Source organism: Erithacus rubecula (assembly GCF_903797595.1).
Source record: "Erithacus rubecula genome assembly, chromosome: 13".
NCBI classification, from domain to species: Eukaryota; Metazoa; Chordata; class Aves; order Passeriformes; family Muscicapidae; genus Erithacus; species Erithacus rubecula.
Genome location: NC_136665.1, coordinates 7,050,363 through 7,064,930, shown reverse-complemented (window position 1 = coordinate 7,064,930; position 14,568 = coordinate 7,050,363). Strand labels below are relative to the sequence as shown.

The following is a 14,568-nucleotide window of genomic DNA, read 5'->3' as shown; positions in this document are numbered from 1 at the left end:
CTATGTTTGTAATGCTGTACAGTTGTCAGAAAAGCAATTTTGGTCACATTTCAAGCAAACTTCTTTGGAGGATGTTCTGTTGACTACCTCAGCTTTAGCAACAAACCCCTGGCACATTAATTTTGGAGCTCTTGTAGCCAATATGTGCCAGTGTTAATGTGATGAAGTAACCAACTTATTTGGAAGATGGCTTCTTGAGAGATCTTTCCTGTCTTTTTTTTTTTTTTTTTAATAATTTTATGGCACTTGGTAATTATGCATGAATTTGTATTTAGGAGCAGAAAGTACTTATCTGCTGGTACATTCCAGATGGATCATACAGTAATCCTTGTGTGCAGCCCACATGAGATTGGCAGAGTGTCAGTATGAGAAGGGGGCAGAGGGAGCGAAAAAGAGATTTATGAAGGTCTGAGTGATTTAATCTAGGATTCCAAATCAGCTTAATCCTTCAAGTACACACTACATCAAGCCCATATATGAAAATGAATGAACTGAGTTTTGTTTTTTTTAATGAAGTGAATGGATACTTTTTATAGTGTGGTTTTGTGTGCTTCAGTATGAGCAGGGAAACACACTGCAGTTTATCTTCTAGTGAAAAGAAAACTCTGTCTTTGCTGATTTTTATAGCTAAAAGGCCACCAGCATTTCAGGCACAAGGAGTTTTGACCTCCAAGTTAGTGGCTAAAAGTAAGTCACAAAGATGCAAGACTCTACTTCTCTCCTCTGTCCTTAAATCACAATATATGAGCTTGATTTTCTATTTATTGCGTTCAATTAGAATTTGAAAACAAAGAATAAAGCTCAGATTGCTTTTTAATCCATTGCTATAAAGTTTAACCCACATTGTATTGCTTTGGGTAAAATACTAGACCAATCATCAGGTGTTGTGCCAATGGTTAAGCTCTATCATATGCATCACGTCTAGTTTACCTATAGAAAATTGGATTATTTTACAGTCTGGGTTTTTTCCACTGGTGATTTTAACAGTAATAGAGTATCTATGATTGTTTATGTTTATTAAAGATGAAAGTCAACTTCATCTGAAACATAATGTGTTACAATGCTACTCTCTTGCCTGGTTTTGTTTTGTTCACAGAAAATCAAATTAACACCTGAAAATAAATGTACATGGTTGGTTAAATCTGGTGGAAATAAGTCAGTGACAAGCTCTTTCCATTCACTTAGAGTGCTTTCTGACAGGGTTTCTTTTCTAAGCTGTTCTAGTTTGAATTCCTGATTGAATGAATGTAGTATGGCAAACTTCTCTGTTGGTGGCCAGTGCAGATAGAGGATGTGAAAAGCCCACCTTTCTATAATGTATCGTTTTCATTCTTGAGGAAAAGGCATAAAGCCAGTTGTATTTTCTTGTTGTTTTTCTTATAATAAAGAGCAAAAGCTTTATGACTTCATACCAGATTCTGGATATCTTGATATGATTTTTATTTTCTAAGATCTGTGAATTTCAGGGTGTCTTATAAAAATCAGTGCTTTGTACATCATCTGTATTTCATCCCAAGTGCTGTGTAAACAGGACTGTATAGTGGGAAAATGTAGACTAGAAGTCATGCATTTATATTAATTTTTTTTTCACTTTTTCCCTCCTCAGAATCAGATTAGTGACCTAAGTATTATATCAAGTTCTGGAATGCAACAGAATTCAAATCCTCCAAAGCCAGAAAGCACAGAGCTTTCAGAACAGAAATCTTCATTACAAGTGCAAGAGCAGGTATGTTTCACCCAACCCTAAAGGAGGGTTGTTTTTTTTTTTTTTGTTTAGTACTTTGTTTTGGTACCAAAATTGATTTTTATTTTTTTATTTTCTGAAGATGCCTTCAGTGCTTGCCCAATATATTATCGTTAAACCAATTAGTTTGAAGACTTTTAGAATCCTAAAATCTGTCTTTTGACTTAGCTTCTTATTTTTAAAATGCTATGTCCACACTACTGTGAGTATGCATGTGTAAATGGGCCAACTTGTCTTCTGGAAGCAGTCAGCCTATGGTAATGTGTGGGATGACTTGGAGGGACAAGAAGCAAGAAGAGTTGACCATGCCTGGTGGTCAGGTCTGTCACTCAGGAGCTCAAGCCCAGGTCTTCTGTCTCAGACATTTACTGAAGGTTTGTCTGTGCTTCAGAGCCACATCTGTGGTCCTGCACAAGGAAGCTGGGGCTTCATACAAGAGTTTGTAGAGATGAATTTAGAACACTAAGTAAACTGTGCAGTGACTGAATTGCCTGTAGCAGGGAAGGTCCGTGGGCCTGCTTGCAGTGCCACCCAGTGGGCACGGGACAGGCACTGCTGCTGCTGCTCAGAAATGCCCCTTGGAAAACTCTCCCTGCCGTGGTTCCCTGGGGTGCTTCTGATGCCATAAATCACTGGCCTGAGAAATGAAATCCCCTAGGGAAACGGGCAGGTTTGCACTTGGCACTTGTAATAAAATGCACCTTTGGGAGAAGTAGTTGTAGTTTGGGTTAGGACTGGGGCTGGGCAGCAGGAATCTGATTTATGTGTAGGGTAGTAACAGTTAATGAACTAAAGTGAGGAGTGGGGAGTTTGCTGGGATTATTTATATCACAGCCCTTGCAGACCCTGAGCAGTGCTTGTTGTTGGGACAGTGATGGAGTGACCCCTGGCAGCCAGCTTTGCTTGCTGCATGCTGTGTCTGGAGACCTGGCACCAGGGCAGACTGAGGCTTTGCTTTCAAAACACATATTTTTCTCTGGGTCATTCCATGTAGAATGTACAAAAGTGGCTGAAATGCTCCACCTGACAGTCCATGGAATTGCAGAACAGGAATCAATTAACTAGTAAAAGGAAAAACTGGAAAGATAAGATTCTAACAAATTGCTCTGAAGTAATTAAAGGGAAAGTGGATTTATAGAACATGTAAAATGTCATATTATTCATTCAGTTGAGCTATTTTAAATAATAGCTGCAGAGATATTTGAAAAATAATTGGGTAACATAAGTGAGAATTCTGTAAAGCCCGTTAATTGGGTTCAAATATATCTCAAATGTGTTGGTTCTGAGCCACAATTTTAGTAACATGGACAACTGAGAGACTACTGGAAAAACATTCCATTTCAACTATAAAAGTACATTTTTCATCTAATTAAAACAGATGACCAGTGAAATCAAAAAATAGTGTGCATGTGATAAGTACAGTGATATTGCTAAATTCCCTCCAAAATGTCACACTTGCATGTTGATTAACTTCATCTCATGCTAAAGATTCCACACATTTGGGAATAAAAATAAATTCTTCTGTATAATACTGTCTAGTTAAGTGTTGTAACTTGGCAATTCAAAATTAAAATCAGTTGTATCATTAAATGCTTCTGTGCCAGCAATCTTGAAAACTGAACCAGAACACTGGTACTGAGCCATGAATTAACAGAGCTGGGACTATAAGGTTTAATTTATCTGAAATCATCTCTGGAGAAACCCTTTGAGCAGCAGCATTCTATTCCTATCAAATAAAATGATCTTGTGGCCTTTATTCAGTCCCTGCTGATAAAGGTCTTCATAAACACACAGAGTTGATTATATGCTCCAAGTACACCTCAACCAGACAAGGCAAAAGAGGAGTTTTATACTCCATGCTGGAAAGTAAGTTATGTTTGAGACTGTCCAGTCTGAGAGGGCATGGTAGAGATTTCAGTTTATTGCTTGACTATTGTGATGCATTAATAAAGGAAGGCTGGTCAATTAATCATACTGAAGTGACAGCTGAGTTTGAAATTATCTGGAACAGTGACTTTTCTCTTAATGGAGTCTTTATGGTTGAAGGACAGGTCTCCAGAACAGTAGGATCAGTGGAAAAAAGTAAGAACAATTTTCTAGAAAAATATAACAAAGCTAACAAGGTTTTATAAACTATAGAATATAATGTAGAGCCCCAAAATGTAAGGGTGTCAGTCTTTAACTAGCTAAAATTTAATTGCAGTGACATTAGAGATTAGTAACCTGGGCAAAAAAACAGTGTGATTTCAGGCCCAAGGGGTTCTTGTTGTGTTTGTGGCACCTCTGCTGCTGTGCCTTGGCTGCTGTTCTCTGTGCTAGGGAAATGAGAGCCAGCAGAGCAATGTCATGGTGCAGTGGTTGTCATTGTGAAGTAGCATCTTTGTTTAGACATACCATCAGAATACACTGGAATTGTGCTTCAGGCCATTCAGTCTTCTGAACAGAATGTTGTATTTCAGTCCAGCTGTTTTACATAACTTCTGGTCCTGTGCAACCTCAAAAAAAAAAAAGGAAATTTTTGAGATCGCTGTTAATAGCTGTTTTTTTCCTTTTTACTGAAACATGTTTTAAAATATTTTCAGCTGAATATGACATTCTTAAAACCATATTTTTCTAACAATGGTCAGTGGTGTAGGCTAGATGTATATTTTTGGGAGAGACTGAAGGACTGGTAGATGTAACTGTGTGCATATAGATACTTTTCAAGGAGATACATGTTCAGGTTTATATAAGTTCTCTTACCTGTTATAACATCTACTGCACTAGGACAAGGAAAACTGTCTGGGCATGTATTGCTAGTTCAGTTGTGCAACTTCTGATTTTATGTTCATCTTTTAGGCCATTTAACTATTTCCAATTCTGTAAATTCCGTGATGATTTTTTCAACATGTAGGTTTTTCCCTCCAGTTTCCTGAAGTGCCTTGTATAGTTAGGGCTGAGGGATGATGGCAGATGCCATGTTCTTGACAGAATCCATAGCCATCCCCCTTCCTGGATACTACTGCAGAGGCTGCTCTGTAATGGCCATAAGGAAGAGCCATGCATAGCCAGAATGTTCCTCATAAATTAAATTAATTTCAAAATTCCTGTGAATAGGGCACCCTTGATTCCTAAATTGTATTTTACATGCATTTGACTTAGTTGTCTCTCCTAACTTCCTTAAATTTGTAATAGACTGTGTGAGCTGCACAGTGCTGTGTCTAGTTCTAAACTGAAAACTTCCTTCTCCTTTCTTTGTAGCCGTTTCAGTCAAGGCAGAAGCATCTGACTTTGGAGGAATTGTTTGGAACCTCTGTCCAAAAGGAGCAGCCTGCAGCTCCATATCCCACTCCAGAGAGAATGGAGAAGCTGCAGACAGATGCATCTGCCAGAGAGCAGCACAGTTTGCTTTTGCCTTTTTCCTTTGACCAGTCACCAGTACTGCAACAATCCCTGGGGAAATCTGAAAGTCCGAGCGTTAAACCCGGTGCCAATCAGCAGGACTGTTTAACACCTATGATAATACCTCCAGCTTCAGTTTCCCAGCCTGATATGAAAAATGTTTCAAGCTATTCAGTTCGTTTAAGCCCTGTTCTTAATTCAGCCTCAACAATGGAAGCTGCCCCTGCTCAGATGCTTCCTGGCCTCAAACAAAGCAACAGTATAATGCAAGTTATGCAGCAAGCTGCCAAGCCCATATCCCCACTGGTGAATCAGCCACCATCTGAAGTGAACCATGCTCCACAGAATCTAATGGCTGGCCAAAGCCAGCTCATAGCACCCTTGACTACAGCAAACACAGGGACTGTCTCAAATGCATCTCATACGAGTGTTGATCTTCTCCAGAAACTCAGGTTGACCCCACAGCATGACCAAACACAACAGCAGTCTCTCACTAAGACTCCCTTAACACCAAACATTTCTGCCTCGGTTGGCCAACTTGCAACACCAGAAAGCTTCAAAGAGTCTCACAGTAAGCCACCAGCCTTGAACAGCAAGATAATCTCTCCCCTTCAGGTATTCTGTGGGCTTTGATATCCATGGAGCTTTAGACTACATGTATTTTTCCCTTGAAAACTGTGCTGTTATATATTAGCTGTTTGAAGATAATGAAGGACTTCCACTGTGTGATATTGATTGAATGGCTAAGTTAGAAATCAAGTTCCATTAGTTTTGTATCATTAGCATCTGCTGTCAGTGACAGACTTGTCTGTAGAGGAGGAAGTTTTTCAAACTGCAGCTGGTAGTGGGTGATTAAGTCCTAAAGATTTCATCTGTACTTGTGTCAGGAAAAGTACTGCTCAAAGCTGGGAATCTGAGAAGGGACAGAAGGTTGCAGGCTTGCACTGTGGTAATAGGTGATGTGAAAGTCTAGCCTGTACCTTATTTGAAAGTATACAATTAACAATTTCCTTTTTCTGATTATTTTGCTTTGAGTGTGTTGTACTCCTCATTTTTGACCCACCTCTTCTGTGGGTACTGTGGGCTACACTGAGATATGGCTTTATAGGTTTGCCATAATATTGAAAGCATAAAACATAAATTCAGATTTTTCTTCTTTTTTTCAGCTTTACATTGATTATATCAGTTTTACAAAATTGATCTAATTATATCTAAATTCTGTTGAAATTTGCATTTTTGTGGCTTTCTTAAGAACCACCTCTGGAAATTGAGCTGTGGATGGTAACCTGTGAATTTTGCTTTTTTTTTTTAACTCAGACTGTACAACAAAACAAGGAATCAGAAGTGTTTCCACAGCCAAAAACTTTGTCTAAAGCAAGTCAAGTAAGTGAATAAATACCTCTGCTAATTGATCTTAGGGGTTTTCTCAGGGGGAAAAAAGCCCAGCTGTGGTACTCAGTTGATATCTCAAATAGTCACTGCCCACTGACCATATTTAAGAAGCTGTTATGAAACAGAGCTGTACTGAAGGAGGGGACAGTTGCTGTCAATGCACTGCTCTTGTACAGTCCCTGTTATTGTTGGTTCTAATGCAGAAATGAAAGCACATTTTTGGATTTGTAGCCCTGCAAAGAGTTTGCACCATTTGAACTGGGATATTTTATGTTGCAAGCAGGGAGTACTAATGCTATAATATTGTAGTAGGGCTTTTAGTCTTGGTCCAACTGTTAAGCAGCCAGAGACTTAAAATGTAATCCTTGCCTTACTGTGTCTCTGTTTTCCTGAGATACCTTGTATTTTATGAAAAGTTACAAAGCAGAAAAAAAACCCAAGTAATTGCTACTGGAAAACTTGCAATGGCAAGTTTTAGGGAGCTAAAAGCAGATTTAAGATTCTTAGAACTGCCTTGTGTAACAGTTTAAGATAATTTAAATTCTAAATTTCAGATTGCAGTTGCAAAATAGTCAAGTGATCAAGAACTGGTTTTAATTACCTTTTTGTTACGTATGCATTTTAGGACACCATCTGTATTTTAATTCTACTTTTCCCTTATGCACCCACTCCTTTTTCAAATCTCTTGCCTCATTCTTGTCCAGCTTGCTCTCCATGAAAGCAGTTTTAGTAGCATGCTCAGATCTTATTGTGAAGGCAAAAAAATGGCCCTACTTGAAGTAAAATGCTGTTTTAGCTATTGGGATGCTAAAATAAGCTCTACAGTCTGTTCATGACCCAGTTGGTAAATAATTACCTCATTAAAAGTATTTTATATGGATTTGGGAATTTTAAGAAATATCTTCATGTTGTGTTGTAAACTGTCAGTTTAAACACATTGTCTTCAGCTGAAATCCCACGCTGTGAGTCTTCACAGTTTTGGCTACAAGAAAATCAGATTTCTAGTTCTGCTGTTGTTGATGGTATTTTATATACATTAACTTTTAGATGGCTTTGGAGGGCTTTTTCCTCTGAAGATTGTTGGTTATCAAGGGGAATTCTTTTTGCTGACATATCAAAGATCTTTACAAATCACATTTAGTGACTTTTTCTTTGGAGCGAGATTAGCTTGTTTATTTTCTTTTTTTTTTTCATCACACTGGTCATCCTGGAAGCCTGGGCAAGACACAGATTATCAGCCTGAGTAACAGTTGTAGTTATCAGGAGATGTCAGAGTTACTCAAAGAGGATGTTTATTCATGTCCAATTTATGCAAATGTAATATATAAATTATAAATGTGCAGTATATGTTTAAAAGAAAAAATGGTGAAGGCAATATGTGCATTTTTGTAGTGAAATGGAAACAGACCTGTGGAACCATGAGGTCCTCAAAATATTTCCATCCCACATCCCCCCAAGGGAAAACAGAATGAGAGTATTTCAGTGTGCTCCAGTGCTTTAATTATAATTCAATAGTCTCTTTAAATATGTTTAAGATGCACTTCAAATTTGAAGTATTTGTGGGAGACCATGAAGTGGAGGTGCAGGAAGCAGGACTGATCTTTCTGCAAATCCAAAGGAAAGTAATTTGCAAAACAGCTACAGGTTCCTTTGATTATTTAGGTGGAAAGTTCAACTCTCCTTGTATATGTTGTGTTCTAAAAATTCTGGAAGGTAGCAACCATATGAGTAGGAAGGAGTTCTGCATACAAGAATGTTCAAGGCTGCTACCTTCTTCAGCTTTGAAAATGAGAAGTACTATTGGTATTAATCTTCATAGATAGATATTTCTTGATTAAGAGCAGCTATTCTGCAGTATCTGACTGAATAATTGTGGCTGCAGTTTATTTGATTTTCTTTATGCTTCTCTCTCCAGCCTTTACAGCATCATTCATTCTTACTGAACACAGTGCTTCTTAATTTTCTGTTCTTTTACAGGTTGCACCTCCACAGTTTGTTACAGCCACGACAACAGTAACACCTTCAGTGCTCTTGTCTCCAAGTGTGTTTCAGCAATCAGCTACAAAAGCTACTGAAGTGGAGAATAAAGCCAGTTCTTCTTCGCCTTTAACGCTTGGAACAACAGAAATTCAGACTACACCTCCTACTGTTCTCAGCAGGTCTCAGCTTCAAGAAGCACTGATACATCTAATAAAGGTAGTGTCTATACAGAGCTCAGTTTCTGAGGGATGGGGTTCCAAGCACAGGAGGCAGCACTGACAAATTCTGTACCCTGAAACTCCTTTTGCCCTGGAAGATTACAGAATCTGTTCTTTTCAGTTGGAAGGGGCAGATTACACAGAGTGTAATCCACACTGTACACAGAGTATGGCACAGCTTGCTCCTTTTGGTTGAAGTGTGGAAGACTTAAAAGAACAGAATACCTGGGATGTGTCCTTTCACATCCATATGAATTTGTAGACAAGTGAGGAGTGACTTGCACTAGTAGAAGCTAATATGAGAGGGGAGTTGATTTTGCTGTCTTTGTAACTGTTCCACTTCCCTAAGGAAAGCTTTCCTGTTTTCACTTCCCAAGAACATTTCTTCACCTTTACTTTTAGTGTGTTTCTTTGAAATGTAAATTGCAAAGTTTTAGCTCTGCTGTTTTTAGCGACTAAAAAGTTCTGTTTAATTAAACCTGCGATGTTGGAAGCAGCTGTGCATTGAGACGATTTTGACTTCTAATGTCATGGTGAAGTTGCCACAAAAGACAAACAGTTCTTTCTTAGCTCAGGACTCTCTTGCTCACTCCATGCAGTTGTTAATAGAGCTTATACCCAAAATGCAAGTCTAAAAATAACAAATAATATCTCCCTAGTGACCAAGTTCTTAATACCAAAAAGGTCATTACCAGGTTCTATTAATAGGTTGCCTGATCGATATAACCTTTTCTTCTACTGGTGTGTATGGGTTTTCTAATTAAAGACTTAAAATAATCTTGGAACTGAGCTCACCTGCCAATACTCTGAGTGGTGATTTTACAGAGCTGACAGGGATGTTTGTCCCAGTCAACAGAGAGAGAACTGAATGAAGACCAAAATTGGCATATTCTTCAGCACGGAAGCACTCACATAGCACTCTAAGCAGGATACCAATTGCTGTTCAGATCTTGTAAAGAGTATTGCACCCTCAAACTAACTCATTAGATATCAGTTTTGTAACTTGTCATTTGAAGGAATTAGACTCAAGAAATATCTGTAAGTGTTGTCCATAGATTAAATCAGTTCACTTCCCAGTCATGGTTTGACATGGGAATTCTTGTAGAGCACACTGCAGTCCCATTTGGGCTGATCTGCCTGACAAACAACATCACATCTGACACTTGGAGAATGGGATTATTTGTGCCTAGGACTATGGTTTGGACTCTGGAGGGAAGCAAATTGTGGCCAGGCTGACACAGTGACTCCTGTTTGTCTGAGCATCCAGAGTGCCTAGTGATGCCTTCACTGCTGCTCAGCTTCATGGTTCACAGCCTGTGTGTGTTCCTGTGTGTGAACCTTTTGTTCAAGCACACAGTTCCTTCCCTTATGATCTGCAAGGAATCTTTATCACAACTAAAGTGGCATTAAATTAAACTTTTTTTTTTTTTTTTTTTGCATCTTTTCACTAGTGTTTTTAATTTGTTTCTATTTTTCCTGCAGAATGATTCACGTTTTCTCAGCACTATCCATGAAGTCTACTTGCAAGTCCTCACCAAGAGTACAGACAACATTAAGCTATAATTGAAGCTGAATCTATTTAAAATGTTCATTTTAGAAACAATTATGCCTCATCTATAAAACTAATATTTTTGTAAAAGAATATTTAGTTTTCAATGTCTTGAATTTGAACCTGTTAGCAAAGATTATTCCTTAAATACTTATGAAAGTAATGTTCTCAGAATGATCTAGGTTTTCACTGTGATCATCACCAGCAAACCTTTTTTTTATTGGGGAGGGGACTTAAGTTGTATTTGAGCTCTCATTAGCATTAAGTGAATGTGCAAATGTTTGCTCTGGCTTTCATTCCTGGCTGTATTCACTGTTCAAGGATTACAGACTCAAAACTATTTCAACCAGCAAATGCACAGTATAGTACACTACAGCACACCAGAACCAAATGCAGTTGTAGGAACCTAGTTCCAGTTTGAAGGACTAAGGAAAATGAGAGCAAAATGCCTTGTTATTAAGCAGGCAGGTGTGGAAGGAAAGGGTCTGGAAGCCAGGCCATTGGAGCTAAATCTCTAACAAAAGGTCTAAAAATATGATTAGCTCAATACATTGGCAGTCTCTAGCTAACATGTAAATTCATCCTTTCAATATTTCATTAATCTTATTTGCTTCTGCATTACTGACATAAAACACCCAAGTGAGTAAGGCCATTTTCTTTAAAAAGGCAAAATTTGAAATATGCAAAATCTTCAGTGATTGTACCTTTTTTTTTTTTTTTTTTTAAGCAACAAAGCAATTGCATATCGAAGTTCTCATTTTAAATTTATAGTTAGGAGACCACCACTGGAAGACTCTCTTCCTGTTCAGCAGTGTTTGATAAAAACATTTTGTTCCCTTTTAGCTAAGGATGGACCACACCATAGTTGGCTTTCACTCCTCAGTTGTGCTGGAACTGCAGTGTTGAAAACTATGCAGATGGGAAACAAATGCATGCTTTTTTTTCTGTTGCCCTCTCCCCAAATTATTAGTGCACACTTCATAGTCTGAAGTTTATCTAATTACAATATTACTGCTTTGTATCTGTGATTAGTAAGTCACTGGTCACTAAGAATTTAACTGGGTACTTTCCCATTTGAAATCAGAAAATTTTTAATTATACATTTTCTTTTTTATGCTGCTGTGTTGGTTTATCCAAGGGTGGTATTTATTTCTTAAAGGCATGCAAAGATCATTAATCTGAGTTCAGGTCCCAACCTTTTCCAGCAATAGTAGTTTTTAAAGATGCTTTTTCAGTAGAAAAGTGTTGGGTTATTGAGTAAAGAAATAATCTGTAGTGAGCTGTGATGCACTGCTTCATTCTTTTCCCTCAAGCACTATTGAAATATGAAGAAAAATATTGTTTGGCTCCTTACAACATATATGTATGCATAAATATCCTAAGGATTAGTTAATGTTGACGTAGTCAAGGTGCATGGCCATTTCATTGGAAACTAGTAATTGAGCTTTAATTGTGATTTGTTCACAAATCAGGATGTTTTAGATAAAACAGATATTTACATTTTTATGTATTTGAACTATTTTAGTTTTTTTCCTAGCTTTTTAGTGGAAAATATATTTTGTTTACCTGCCTTCTGAAAAGCTCTTCTCAGCCTTTTAGTTCAGTGTTTCCAATTAAAATATATAGTATATTGTTAGAAAAATGTTCAAGATTCAGGGAAAGATGCTAATGTGCATTCATCAAGAAATATATTGGATTTCATGGTAGCATTTGAATTCAGCAATACAAACTCAGACTTCTTAAGGAAGATAGGAGTTTCTTCCATAAATTCTGGAGTTACAATACTGTGTATGCATATAAACAGTGAGACTCAAGTTAGATTCAAGGTCTAAACTGATTTTGTGTTGGGCTTTTTAGAAAAAGTTTCACTGAAAAAGACAAACCAGGGAGCAGTTCCTCTGAACAAAAATGATCAGTCTAAGCCAAATAGAGGGTTGCTCTTACCTAGATTTAGTAAAGATGACAGAGTCCATAACTTCTCACTTCTCATGGACAGCTTCTGGTTTCTTCAATTAAAGATTTGATAAAAGTTTGTAAGAACAGAAATGTTGGAAGCTGATAGTGCAAGTTGTTACCATTTGCTAAATACAGTCATATCCAAAGAAATGATAGGAAGGATTGTATTTTGAGTTCTTCAGCCATATACAAAAGTAATAGTACTTCGAATATCCTTAACTTGTGAGGGTTCCTGGGCAGATGGAAACAAGCAGTTGGCAGATCCTTACTTCACTTTGCTTTTGTAGTGTCCTGGTAGCAACAGGTTGATGGTTTACACCCCTGCCCAAACTTTCCAAATGAACTGGCAGAGAGCCAGAGTTGAATTGTAGTGTCCACAGCAAACTTTACACCTTGAGCAAGTGCATGTGTTTGTTCCAAGCTCTGTGTGGGGTCAGCAGACACGGGAACCCCCCACTGCAGAGGTGTGACAACTGCCAGGGGAGTGGCTCTAGCACATAAACTCCTTTCAAAGCTCATTGTAAAACACAAGCTCAATTACAGTGTAAAAGCTGATTGTGCTTCTTTTTAATGTGGACTGTGTATTTAAAAGCCTTTTTTCCCTAATTTTTTAAATTTTTGTGTAAGTTTGAAATGACCAGCTTGTTGAAGTGCTTGATTTGTGTTATCTGCATGTAGGGATAACCAGTGTGTAGCAAGTTACCTTGGGGCATCACAGGAAATTATTGTGATCATTTTCAAGAGGGTTTTTTTTTTTGTTTTTTTTTTTTTTTTAACTGCTGGCTTAATGGGGATTTTGTCTATTCTTTATGGGAATGAAAACATGATTAGTTCAGACTACACTCCTCAAATTAATTATTACCTAAGCATGTTTTAGAGGCTCATGTTAAGTTACTTTAGGTTTGAGTTTGGATTTTTACTTTTTCCCTAATCAAAGACAGTTTGAAAACCTACAGCTGCTGAATTGTTCAGGAAAATCAAAATTCTCAGTTTTGTAGTTAGACTTTATCTATTGTTATTTAAGAATGCAAAGTTCATATGAAAGGTGCCTAACCGTTATTAACTTCAGAAGCAGAATATCTTTCCAAATTAAACAAGATTTGCAGAATGAATGATAAAAAATTTCAAGGGATTCATCCTGTTTTATTATGTGTAACTCTGTGTATAAATACTCAATATTTAAACACTTGCTGCTGGATGTATCACTTTTGCTTGCATTTCTAATTGCTTAATTGTGATTTATTTCTGAAACCCATTATGCCATGTGTAGTCACTGATAGAATTTCTGAAATGCTTTGGAAAACAAACTTTAATTTGGGACTTCTTGGTTTTTAAAAGTATTCTAAGCAAATCAGCCACCTTTTTGCCAGGTATTTGGGTTGCTTTGTACAGCATATCTTAAGAGGAATGTGTGCAATATGTATCACCTCATGTTTGTCTGGCAATGTTATGAAAATGTTAAGATGCAATATCTTCCTTTCACTTCAAGTTGGAAAAGTTGCAGTATCTCTGATTTGGTGGTATATTTATTTTTATCTATTCAGTGTATGGGCATATGGTTAGTTAGGTTTTTTTATGTACATTATGTGCTTTTAGTAATTTCTGAGTTTTATCCCTTCTGCATATGCACCAGTTGTAGCCATTTGCATGTTCTTTCAATATGAAGACCATGGGAAAAGGGGGCTTCAGGAAAGATTTCTGGAAACCGTAATAATTGTAAGTCAAAAAATGTAGATACTGCATCATTAACGTTTTTGGTATGGTGTGGGTTTTATAGCACCTATGTATGTTTGCAGTTATTAAGTTATTGCATTAATGTTTAAGAATGAGCATTTTTTCATCCAAAATTTTGTATGTTTGCAAATATATTTTTGTAATAAAACTTCAAAACAAATGTTTCAGCACCTCCTAAAATCTTGTGATGTTTCCTTTTATTTCTAGAGTTCTATTAGCCTAGTGGAAAGTTCTGGTGTTATTTAGGGTTAATATTTTCTAGAGAAGAAACTCAAATTCCTTACTCCATTCTGGGGGTAGAACCAAATTGCTTTTGTCCACTAAGAAAATGCAACCTGACTGCTTGAAGGGCACTGGGGAACAGCCTCTACAAGGCCCTCTGCTGCTGTCAGCAGCCTTGTGTTTTGAATTAGATAAACAGATACGTTTCCTCTCACATTAAGAAATGCAGCTGCACTTTCACTGGCTTGTAAGGACATTGTAAGGACAGCTCTGTGTTTACTACCTTTCTGTATCACTTTTTGTATGGCTTCCCCTTTCATCCATCTAGACATGGCATTTGATTCTCAGTGCAGTGTTGTTGGTCTTTAAGACATTGGAAATTGCAGTTATCC

At 37.4% G+C, this 14,568-nt stretch overlaps 1 protein-coding gene across 2 annotated transcripts in view; it reads left to right on the top strand.

The window, feature by feature from the left end:
• Window positions 1-14,134, top strand: part of DCP1A (decapping mRNA 1A) — a 31,940-nt gene extending 17,806 nt beyond the window's left edge. Inside the window, exons 6-10 of one of the 2 annotated variants that reach the window (XM_079316850.1) lie at window positions 1,607-1,726; window positions 4,985-5,740; window positions 6,443-6,508; window positions 8,495-8,713; window positions 10,198-14,134. In XM_079316850.1, the coding sequence (XP_079172976.1) occupies window positions 1,607-1,726; window positions 4,985-5,740; window positions 6,443-6,508; window positions 8,495-8,713; window positions 10,198-10,278 (1,242 nt within the window). In that variant the 3' untranslated portion in view covers window positions 10,279-14,134. The remainder of the gene's footprint in view (window positions 1-1,606; window positions 1,727-4,984; window positions 5,741-6,442; window positions 6,509-8,494; window positions 8,714-10,197) is intronic. The other variant, XM_079316851.1, reaches the window with a different exon arrangement.
• The last annotated feature ends 434 nt before the right edge of the window (window positions 14,135-14,568 follow it).